The sequence below is a fragment of the Schistocerca americana genome, chromosome 3 (genome assembly GCF_021461395.2).
Source record: "Schistocerca americana isolate TAMUIC-IGC-003095 chromosome 3, iqSchAmer2.1, whole genome shotgun sequence".
In the NCBI taxonomy this organism is placed as follows: Eukaryota; Metazoa; Arthropoda; class Insecta; order Orthoptera; family Acrididae; genus Schistocerca; species Schistocerca americana.
The window spans coordinates 670,443,494-670,456,148 of NC_060121.1; the positions used below are offsets into that span (position 1 = coordinate 670,443,494).

General features: G+C 39.8%; 1 protein-coding gene across 3 annotated transcripts in view; it reads left to right on the forward strand.

Moving 5' to 3' along the window:
* LOC124607401 (serine/threonine-protein kinase Nek8) overlaps positions 1-12,655 on the forward strand; it is a 317,572-nt gene that overhangs the window by 269,243 nt on the left and 35,674 nt on the right. For all 3 annotated transcript variants that reach the window (XM_047139723.1, XM_047139724.1, XM_047139725.1), the window contains one exon: positions 7,861-7,908. In XM_047139723.1, coding sequence (XP_046995679.1) covers positions 7,861-7,908 — 48 coding nt within the window. The remainder of the gene's footprint in view (positions 1-7,860; positions 7,909-12,655) is intronic.

Below are 12,655 nucleotides of genomic sequence, written 5' to 3' on the forward strand. Positions count from 1 at the left end.
CTCATGTACCAGCTGTATGTAAACACTGTTTGGCCTTCTATATTGATATGCCTACCACCAACTTATCAGTTTGGATGAACATATGCAGAGGGTGTATACTGGTAACAGACAATGTAACTGTTGCAGGGTATGTCCTACAACAAGGCAGCAGTTGTGATCTCAGTTCCTATTTCACCACACCATCTGAATCCCCGAATCCCCCCCCCCCCCCCCCAACATCAGTTTCTCAGAATAACTTAAGTGGGAACCGGCTTTACAACATGTACTTGGCTCTTATCAGCCACCTGACATTAATTTATATTAATTTCTTTTTAGTTTTATATATCTTTTATATTTTGACCAGCCTATTGCCCCCCCCCCCCCCCCCCCATTTTCCACCTCACATGTCTACCTTACATAATGCAGTTATCTTTTTGCTCTTGTAAGCTGTTACATGATGTTTCGTCAGTAATCTCTGCCTTGCTTATTACCCTACCTTCAACCTTCCCAGGTTTCCAAATCTCATCCCCAGCAATCAGTTTTTCCTTTTTATTCTGTGCAGTCAGTCTCCCTTGACATGTGGTACTGGGTGACTTTTCCATAGCTCTCCCCATTTCCTGAACCATGCCAGTAGTTTTCCTTCATTCCCTTTCCTTCCCCTTCCCTTCAAACCTTCTGCCAGAACAAGGAATCACTGATTCTGACAGCTTGCACATTTCCTTAACCTTTATGCATGTTTTCTCCTGCCACCACTTAGTGAGTAGATTTTTTTATCTGTCCAATCACATTTCCAGAAATAGCTTTGAGCATATTTTTAAAAATTCCAATAACTGCAGCATCTTGTCAATGCAGTTTCAGCAAATGAAACATGCTGTTAAAAAACCATTTTAGGTGAAATATAGGTGAAGTAGGCTGTCAGATTCAGTTACCTTGATTACAGAATATGACAAAGCTGCTAAATATAACTTCAATGACCTAAGCAATGAGTTTGCTTCACTCAAAACAAACGAATGGAGACTAAAATTATGATAAAAACATAATTTTGTTCAAGGGATATGTTCTAAAGACTTATCTGTTGCCCTTTTTCTTTTATTTTCAACTAACAGACAGACCTGACTTGCCTGGGTATTCATACTCAAAATTTCCTGTTAAAATGGAAAAAAGTTATGTATGTTTGCAATGTAATATCGAAAATATTTCATTTCCACGTATTCATGAATACACCCTAGAACAATTGGACAAAGAAATATGCATGATGTACAAATGTATAAGAACAGCTGCTCCATATGTCTACAATGCAATTTTGTAAACGTCTCTGTGGCAATGCCTATTCATGGTTATTGTTTTCACCTAGCCCTACTGCAAATTTCATGCGTGATGTAGCATTTTGTCACGCATCTCAGTGTTTATGATATCATATCTCTTGAACTATATGGTATACAAAGACATACTTGTGGTGGCACATTCAGCGGCATATGTAGATATTGTGTGTGGAATGAGAACAGCATGAATGGTAACAGGTTTGTTTGATTCACAGGACAGTTTCACAGAGGTGTTGAAAGAACTGAATTTGCAGATTCTTGAAGATTGATGGAAACTGTCCGGAGAAAGTCTCCCAACAAAAGTTAAAAGAATTAGTTTTAAATGATGACTCTAGTAATATACTAAATCCCCCTATATATTGCTCCCTTAGGGATTGTGGGGAGAAGATTAGATTAATTACATCTCAAACAGACATTTGGACAATCATTTTTCCTACGCTCCATATGTGAATGGAATGGGAAAAAGCCCTAATAATGGATACAGTAGGATGTACCCTCTGCCATCCACTTCACAGTGGTTTGCAGAGTGTAGGTATAGACATAGATGTAGATGTTTCATACCAACCAATCCTTTCTTTTAGTTTAGTTGCACCTCAATTTCTTTTTTCCGAACTTCAGTTTATTTGTTATTCAATCTACCTATCTAATCTTCAGCATTCTTCTACAGCATGAGATTTCAAAAGTTTCTGTCTTCTTCCTGCCTAAACTGCCTTTTGTCCACATTTCAATTCCATACCAGGCAACACTCCAAACAAATACCCTCAGAAAAGACATCATAACACTTAGGTCTATATTAGATATTAATAAAGTCCACTTTTCAGGAAAGCTTTTCATTGTATTGCCAGTGTGCATCTTATGTCTCCCATTCTTTGACTACAATCATTTATTTTTCTGCCTAAATAAGAAAACTCATGTACTACTTTTAGTGTCTCATTCCATAATCTCATTTCCCCAAGATCACACGAATAACTTTGACTACATTCTATTGTCCTTGTTTTACTTTTATTGATATTCATCTCATAATCTCTTTTGAAGACAGAATTCAGTCCACTGAACTGCTCTTCCAATTCATTAGCCATTTCTGGCAGATTTACAATGTCATCAGCAAACCACAATAGTTAGTGTGTTGTATTCCTGAACTTCAATGCCCTTTCAAAATTTCTCTTTGGTTTCCTTCACAGCTTGCTCAGTGAACAGACTAAATAACATTGGGGATAGGTTGTGTGCCTGTCTCACTCCCTTCTTGACTACTGGTTTCATTTCCTTTGAGTCTTATAAGTGCTGTCTATTTTCTGTATAAGTTACAGAAACGGTCTTTTGGTTTCTTTATTTTATCCTTGTTACCTTTAAAATTTCAAAGAGTGGAGCCCAGTCCCCATTGTCAAAAACTTTCTCAAAATGCTATAAACATAGTTTTGCCTTACCTTATCATATCTTATAACATAAATTGTAGCTTCAGTATTGCCTTCTGCATTTCAGTATTTCTCTGGAAACTAAAAAGTTCTTCTCCAAGATCCGGCTCTGCTAGTCTTCCAATTTCTGTGTAAATAATTCACATCTGTATTTTGCAAACATCACTTATGGTTTTGTAATATTTAGACCTATCAGCATCTGCCATCTTAGGAATTGGTGTTATTGTATTCTTCCTGAAATCTGAGTGTATTTTGCCTCTGCTAAATATCTTGGACACTGGGTAGAATAATTTTGTCATGGCTGGCCCTCCCAAGAATCTCTTATAATTCTGCAGTAATGTCATCTGCTCTTTCATTGCTCTGTCAAATTCTTCTTGAATTACCAAATCTCCCATCTCATCTTCATCATTTCCTCTTCCCTTTCAAAACTAGCTATTTGTTTTCTATAATATTCGTTTCCCTTGTTACAGGAAAACATTGCCTAGCATTCCCCCTGAAATACTCAAAGATCTCTGGTTGCTTCAGTTCATTTAGGTACCATGTCCTTAACTTCTTTTTGCAGTTGCTTCAGTTTTAGTCTGCAGTTCAAAACCAATAAGTTATTTTCTACATCCTCCTCTTGATATGTTTTAGAGTTTAAAATCTGGTTTTGAAACCTGTATTATCATTATATAATCACTCTGAAACCTTTCAGTGTCCAACTTTCTTACAGGATTCTTAAATAAAGTGTTTTTGAAAATTAAATTATGCTCTGTGTGACATTCCAACAGGTTGCTTTCACTTTCATTCCTTTCCTGTCTCCTGCTCTTTTTTCCATCCTTTATCTACTACCAAATTCCAGTCACCCATCAAAATTAGTGTTTCATCTCAATTAATTATCTGATTAATTTCCTTTGCCTTCTCATATATCCCTTCAATCCATTCATCATCTGTGGAGCTAGTTGGCATAGAAGCTTATGACTCTTTGGGGTCTGTTGGCTTGGTTTTTTGTCTTTCAGGGCAGTGATAATGCATTCATTATGCTGTTCACAGTACCTAACCAGTCCGCCCCTGGTAGCTGAGTTGTCAGCGCGACGGACTGTCAATCCTAATGGCCCGGGTTTGATTCCCGGCTGGGTCGGAGATTTTCTTCACTCAGGGACTGGGTGTTGTGTTGTCCTAATCATCATCATTTCATCCCCATCGACGCGCAAGTCGCCGAAGTGGTGTCAAATCGAAAGACTTGCACCAGGCGAGTGGTCTACCCGACAGGAGGCCCTAGTCACGTGACATTTCAGTACCTAACCCACATTTCTGTTTTCTTATTCATTATTAGACTTACTCCTGCCTTACCCCTTGTGTTGACCTGACTAATACTCATGTTCTTAACACTACTGCATTTCACTAATTCCCACTATATCTAACCTTAACCCAATTCATTTCCCTTTTAAATTCTCTAATGTACCTACCTGATGAAGAGATTGAACATTCCACAATCCAGCCCATAGAAAGCCAGTTTTGTTTCTCCTGATGAAGACATCCTCTTGAGTAGTTATTGCCCAGAAATCCAAATGAGGGACTACTGTAACTCCCAAATATTTTATGTGAGAGGATGGTATCGTCATTTAATCATGCAGGAGAGCAGCATGCCCTTGGGAGAAGAAAGTCATGGCTGTAGTTTCACTTTCCTTTCTGTTGTTTACAGTACCAGCACAAGTCATGGCTGTAATTTCACTTTCCTTTCTGTTGTTCACAGTACCAGCACAGCAAGGCCATGTTTGCTAAAGTTACATGACCAGATTGGTCAATCGTGCAGACTGTTGCCCTTGCAACTACTGAAAAGACTGATGCCCCTCTGTAGGAGCCCTGTGTTAGAGTGACTCTTCACAGACACTCCTTTGCCAGCAGCATCTATGGTATGGCTATTGTATTGTTTCATCTATATACCTCATTTAACTAACGTTTTTCAATAATGCTTCATTTGTATTAAACCTACCTTACAAATTATAGAATTTTCTAAATATATGTAGAAAAAATGCAGAAAGGTAGTTTCTAATGGGGTGATGTGGAGTGGGGGATATAGCCTTGACATTTTTGCCGAGGGCTTATGATCACTGGGGTACAACTCTGTCTGACTGAATTAAAATGTCATCACAAACCTCAAAGTTTTTACTTATCCTCCCTGAACTTGAAGTCCCTTACCAAACCTGTTTATTTCATTTGCTGCTTGCTCAGTCTACAGATCGAATATCAGAGATAGTATAGAATCCTGTCTCACTCTCTTCTAAGCTACTGCTTCCCTTTAATGTCATTCGATTCTTATGACTGGTTTCTGTAAAAGTTGTAAATAGCCTTTCACTCCCTGTATTTTATCCCTGCTGCCCTTAAAATTTCAAAGAGTGTAGTCCAGTCAATATTCTCAAAATATTCATCTAAATCTATAAATGCTGTAAACGTAAGTGTACCTTTCTTCAACTTGCCCTCTAAGATAAGACATTGGGTCAATATTGCACCACATGATACCACATTTCTCCAGAACCCACTCAGATCTTCCCTGAGTTCAGTATCCCTAAGTTTCTCCATACTTCTGTAAATAATTTCTACCAACAAATTGGAACCATGACTTATTAAATGAATGGTTCTGTAGAATTCACGCCTGTCAGCACATGTCCACTTTGGAAATGGAAGTATTAGATTCTTAGTGAAGTCTGAAGGTATCTCTCTTGTCACACATCTTGCATACCAGGTGGAATAGTTTTATCATTGCTAGCTCTGCTAAGGATCTCAGTAATTCTGAAGGAGTATCCTCTACACCAGAGGCCTTATATCTACTTACGTTTTTCAACATTCTGTCAGATTCTTCTTTCAATATTGTATCTCCTATGGCATCTTCACCTACTTCTTCTTCTCTTTCTACAATATTGTTCTCAAGTTAGTTTCCTTTATGTAGATCTTCTATGTGTTTCCTCCACCATTTAGCTTTCCCTTCTTTGCTCAGTACTGTTTTGGCATCTGTGCTCTTGATATTCATATAGCTGCCTCTCGTTTCTTGAAACGTCTCTGTAATTTTCCTACAGTTAGCATCTATCCTTCCTCCTCTAGCCATGCATGTTTCTAAAGCCTTCCATTTTCCTCTTGCTATTCCTGCTTAGCTATTTTGCATTTTCTGTCAATCTCATTTTTTAGACATCTGTATTCCCTTTATCCTGCTTTCTTTTGCAAAATTTTTATATTTTTTCCTTCTGTTATCCAAGCATTTCCACTGGGTCTTGTCTTTCTACCTATGAGATCCTCTGCTGCATTCACTGTTTCATCTCTCAAAGCCACCATTCTTCTTCTGTTGTATTCCTTCCCTTGATTCAGTAAAAAATTACCTAATGCTCCATCTGAAACATCCAACAATCTTTGGTTGTTTCAATTTATCCAGGTTCATTTTCCCTAATTTCCTTTTTCTCTGTAATTTCTTCAGTTTTAATCTGCAGTTCATAAGCAATAAATTATTATGGTCATAGTCCACTTCTGCCCCTGGAAATGTTTTTCAGTTTAAAATCTGGTTTCAAAATCTATGTGTTACCATTACATAATCATTCCGAAACCTTTTAGTGGCTCCAGGTCTCATCCATTATACACCATTGTCTCCAACAATTTTTCCTTTTCTGTATTTTCTTACTGTCATATTCCAGTCACCCATCACAATTGAATTTTCATCTCTCTTAACTGTCTGAATAATCTCCTTTATCTCATCACACATCCTTCTAATACCCTCATCCTTTACACAGATAGCTCTCACACAAACTTGTACTGCTTTTGTGGGTGTTTGTTTCATCCCTATCTTGGCTACGATAATGTGTTCACTATGCTGCTCATAGTGGCTTACCCTCATTCCTAATTTCTTATCCATTATTAGGCATACTTCTGCATTACCTGTATTGACCCAATCAGAAGTCTAGCTCTTAATGCCACTACACTTCACTAAGTCCCACTATATCTAAGTTCAGCCTGTCAATCTCCCTTTTTAAATTCTCTAACCCTTCTAATTGATCAAAAAATGTAACATTCTGCACTCTGATTCTTAGAATGCCAGTTTTGTGTTTTCTGACAACCACTTTCTCCTAATTAGTCCCTGCCCAGAGATCCAAAAGTGGGTTTAAGTTCTGTCACTCATTCAGACTATTGCCCTCACAACTCCTGAAAAGCCTGTTGCCCATCCTTTGGAACTAGGGATTAGTCTGACCTCTTGACAGATACCCCTCCATTGTGGTTGCACCTACAGCACAGTACAGCTGTCTGTATTCTTGAGGCGTGCAAGCCTCCTCCTCTTGGCAAGGCAAGGTTGGTGGTACATTTTATGTTAGTGGAGACCAGCAAATAAATATTGGTGTCAGTTTTGTCAGAAAAATCTTCGGGGGAGGAAGGGGGGGGGGTGTATCTACTGGAAGTGAATGACAGCTTATAGTTTGGTTAGATAGTTTCATGTTCCACAGATCATTTGCATGACAGATTGTAATGATGTGGAATGAGTCATTTGACATCCACATTGCAAATTAATTTGTAAATGTGGCTGTGTACTGAACATTTATGTTTTATTTATTTCTTATTAAATATACAGATGTGAGTTAGTAATTCCTGCCCATAAAATAACAAAAATTCCTATACAGAACAGAAGAAGTTGTCAAGGACAAACTTTGTCAGATTGTTTTGAAATTTTGCTTCACTGTCTGTCAGACATTTTATATCACTATGTAAGCTACCAAAAAATTTAATTGCAGGACTGTGAACCCCTTTTCAGGAATTTATAAAAGCTGGTTGGTAAAAAAAAAATTCAACAGTGTGTAGAACCTGGTGTTTCTTTATTCAATCATTTCCTTTCGTTGTTGCTGCGAGAAGAAGCTCCAGGTTCTTAAAACTACTGATTATCTCAGATTTTGTATCAGTCTTTCATTTTGTTGCCATCAACTAGATTGGCACATTTTCTATATTTATTTAGTTACAATTTCAATGTATCTATTTTTTTCTTTGCAGATGCTTTTAGTTACTGAAGACTTATTGTTTTAATTTATCTTTTGGAATCCTTGATTAATTGCTCGAGCGATTGTGGTCTGTATGTCATTTGCTGTTTGATTTTTCTTCTTTTTCCATAAATTTCAAATTTTGATACTTTTTTGCAGGATGGAAACAAGGCAGCAGATGCCTCTGCAGCATGGCATACATCACAGGTATTTGATTCCACAGCTGTGATAACAATAATGGAAATAAATGCAAAATGAGAGAAAGACAGCCACTTAACTATAGTGTTCTGATGTATGGAACATTGAGACATGTAACAGGAAAAACTATTCACACTAGCTTTGGAGATCTTGCTCTTTCTCTAGTAAAAATACACATTCACACAGACATCCAAATGCACATTCCCATGGTCACAGTGAGACTGATTACTGTTTATTGATTATTGAAAACAGTTGTTTATGCTGAAGGAAGTGGGGAAAGTGTAAGGTAGGACACAAGGAGGGAGTAGAAGAAAAGAGGCAGGTCTTTCAACAGATGACTCAGCAGCTGCACAAGATTAAAGAGTGAAGAGGGGAGAGCACAAAAGAGATACACAGGACAAGGAAGGAGTGGTGTTGACAGAATAGAGAAGGCTAGTGGAGGTTTAGGCCAGGGTGATTTCAATAATGCAGGATGTGCTGGAGAGACAGTTCCCAACTGCATAGTTCTGAGAAACTTTTGCTGGAAGAGCAATTAGAATTCTGAGGAGGAGACAAATAAGCAGGACATCTGATTGTACTTGGGGTAGGAGCATGAAACTGAAAATAGAAGAATGCAATAACGAACAGCACTGGTATGCAGAAGGCATCTGAAAGCATTACACTGACTCCAGAATATGTATCTCCACGAAATTCTTTTGTAAAAAAGATCTAGAGATAAACAACTACCTGGGTAGATCTGCATATGGGGAAAGCTGGTATAAGAAGAACAATAAATAAAACCCATGTTATAAGAACCAGAAACTTAAATAATGTGTAACAATGTGAATAAAAACAACAAACACGGAAAGACTAGATTATTACTCACTGTAAAGATGACACTTTGATTAGCAGACAAGCTTAACAAAAAGACTGTTACACATTAAGCTTTCAGCCAAAGCCTTCATCAGAAAAGGAGACACACACATTCACACAAGCAAGCACATGTCACACACACATGACTGCTATCTCTGGCTGCTGAAGCCAGACTTAAACTGAAACACATCAAATAGGAGCAACAATTTGTAGTGGAGTGGGGAATGTGGTGGTATAGTAGAGTATGGGTGGGGGAAGAGGAAACAGTACTGTGTGATGGAGCTTATAGAGACTAGAGGTGGCAGACAAGGCTACCTGGTGCAGCTTCGGGAAACTGTGGAGGAGGGAGGGAAAGGAAAAAAATGTAGCAGAAAGGAGAGGAGCAGGAAGGGAAAAAGATTAGTGGTTGCATTGATAAAGAGAACTGTGCAATGATAGTGGGGGCATGAGTTGGGAGGAGGTAATAGGACAGAGGTAGAAACTGTGGGTGGAGAGTGTGGGAACAGTAGGTTACTGTAGGTTGAAGCCAGGGTGATTCTGGGAGTGGAGAATGTGTTGTAAGGATAACTACCATCTGAAAAGCTGGTGGTGGAGGGGAGGATCCAGATGACCCAGGTTGTGAAGCAATTGTTGAAATCTAGCATGTTATGTTCAGCTGCATGTTGTGCAGCTGGATGATCCACATTGCTCTGCAGCAGAGCTGGTACATAACATGGCTGCTTTCACAGGTGGCCCAGCCTCTGACAGGACTGGAGTAGAAAGTCATCCTCACCCTCTTACCTCCTGGATCTCTGCTCATCACTGTTGATGCCACATCCCTGTACACTAGCATCCCTCATGTCCATGGTCTTTCTGCTACTGAACACATTCTCTCCCAACTTCCTTCAGACTTCAAACCCACTCCCTGATTCCCCATACACCTTACTAACTATATCCTAATACACAGCGTCTCCTTTCAAGGGAAATTATACAAACAAATCCACAGCACAATCATGGGCACTCACATAGCACCCTCCTATGCCAACCTGTTTATGGGCTGTTCTGAGTACCCCTTCCTAATCTCCCAAGCCCTTGATTTGGTTCAGGTTCATTGATGGAATCTTCTTGATCTGGGCTCAAGGCCAGGACAGCCTATCCTTCAAAACCTCAACACTTTCTCTTTGATTCACTTCACTTGGTCCTTCTCAGCACACTATGCCAACTTCCTGGAAGATGAGTTCCTCCTATCTAAGTGCTTCATACACACCTCTGAGCACATTAAATCCACCAACCACCTGCATTTCAACAGCTGTCATCTCTTTTACACCAAAACATTGCTCCCATACAGCTTGTCCACCCAGGGATGGCGTATCTGCAGTGACAAGAACTCCCTTGCCCATATGCTGAGGGTCGCACCAAGACCTTCAGAGACAGTCACTACCCTCCAGACCTAGTTCGCAAACAGATCTCCCATGACATTTCCCATCACACCCCAATCCTTCCACCAGCCCCAAGAACCAGCCACAAAGGAGTACCCCCTTTGCCACCCAGTACCACCCTAGATTTCACGACTTTGATTACCTATCATCATACCCTGAAACGAGGCACATCCTACTTGAGAGCCTTTCCACCCCTTCTAAAGTGGTGTTTGGGCACCCACTCAACCTCTGCAACTTCCTAGTCCATCCCAACTCCACTCCCAATCCCAACCCTCTGCCACAATAATCATATGCAAGACCTGTCCAATTCACCCACCCAGCACATCCTTTTCTGGTCCTGTCATACGATTATCCTATCACATCAGAGGCCAAGACTCCTGTGAAAGCAGCTATGTCATGTACCAGCTTTGTTGCAGTCATTGCCTAACTTTTTATATTGATGTGACTACCAACCAGCTTTCCACCAGAATGAATGGTCACCTTCAAACTGTGGCCAAGAGCAAAGGGGACCACACTGTTGCACAACATGTAGCTGAACATAACATGCTAGGTTCCAATGGCTGCTTCACAACCTATGACATCTGGATCCCCCACTCCACCACCAACTTCTTAGATGGGAGTTATCCTTACAACACATTCTCCACTCCCAGAATCATGCCAGCCTCAACTTATGATAACCTACGTTCCCCACACCCTTCACCCAACAGTTTCTGCCTCCACTTTCTTATCACGGCTCATGTCCCCATCCTCATTGTGCACTGCTGTATGTCAATTCACCGACCAATCTTTTTTCCCTTTCTGCTCCTCTCCTTTCTACTCCCTGTTTTCCCTTGCTTTCATTGCTGCACTGGGTAGCCTTCTTTGTCAACTCTAGTCCCTGAATGCTCTGCCAGGCAGCACCATTTCTTCTTTCCCAACCAGTACCCTGTTAACCCTTCCTGTTTCCCACTCCACCATGGATTGTTGCTCCCATTTGGTGCATTTCAGTTTTAGTCTGGCCTGAGCAGTCGGAGATAGTGATCATGTGTGTGTGAGGTATGTTAGCTTGTGTGAATGTATGTGTTTTTCTCCTGTCTGACAAAGGCTTTGGGTTAATGTGTAACAGTCTTTTCATGTATGTTATCCAACATGTCATCTTAATGGTGAGTAGCAATCTGTCTTTTCCATGTTTGTTGATACACCAACCTGGATTTCTCATTGTTAATGTAAATAAAAAGCTAGGTACAGAAGAAGTAATTACGAGCATAAAATACCACACCAAATGCCACTGAATTGGTTTACATGCTTACATCATAAACTGATGTTGGAAAGGAAATAAATACAAGATAATTAGGGACTTAAAAATATATAAATAAATAAATAAATTCTGCAACAATATATTGTAGTGGTGAAGATACAGATAATTTGTTTATTTTTGTATGAAATGTTTCAAGAAATACACGTCATTTATCTTAGATTGTTATGTAACTGTCACTGCAGTATATCCTACGTTCCCATAACCCTCTTGGCCTCAACCTTTGTTAGTCATTGTCCTCTCCCATCCAGCCACTACTCTGTTCCCATTCCAGCACTACACAGCCCTCATTTCTCTGTCACACTGTCGTTTTACTTCTCTCATTTTCCACTATCCCACTCCCCCACCCCACCTCTCCACTCCCTCCATCTAACCTCCCAACTGCACATAACTACCCTACCCTCTTTCCACCTCATCCCTCTGCGCTCCCAACTTCATGTCACTGTCTTCCATGCCTACCATACTATCCCTCCCCTTCCCCACCACAGCTTCCTCCTTACCTCACAGTGTGGCCTCAGTTCCCTGAGACTGCAGTCATCTGTGTGTGAGTTATGTTTGCACAAGTGTGTATGTGCATGTTTGCCTTCTATTCTGATGAAGGCCTTACTGGCCAAAAGCCATATTTGTGACAGTCTTTCTGTAGTGACTGTCTGCAACTCAGCATCTCTACTATATGGTGAATAGCAATTTTCCTTTTCACAATATTGTCACATTACATCCTGAATTTTCCATTGTTTAAAAATGCTATTGAAACATTTTTGAAATCAGTAGCTTTAAACCATTGTGTCCAGCTTTAACCTTGGAAACAATCCCTATTTAAAGCCTAAAATTTTCCTTTAATTATTTTTTTGTTTGGATATAAAATGGGTTTGTTGGTCAAAAGCAGTTGTTAAACATCTACTGTACAGTTTGTGTGGCCATTTTTATGGTTGAACCAGAGTCTGGTAGACAGTTAACTTTATATGTGTGTCACACTGTAAGCAGCTGCTGCTGGCTCATCAGCTGCAGGCTCAAGAACTGATAGCTCATAAGCCTAAATACCAAGATTTGATACAGGACTGGCTTGGTATGCACATATATCTTTTCTAGTGCTCTCACCCACTTAGCAGGTTTGACTCACTCACAGTGGATCATATCTTAAATTTTTAACAGGAACATCTAGCTGCTCTGTACACAATGCTCTGCCACACAC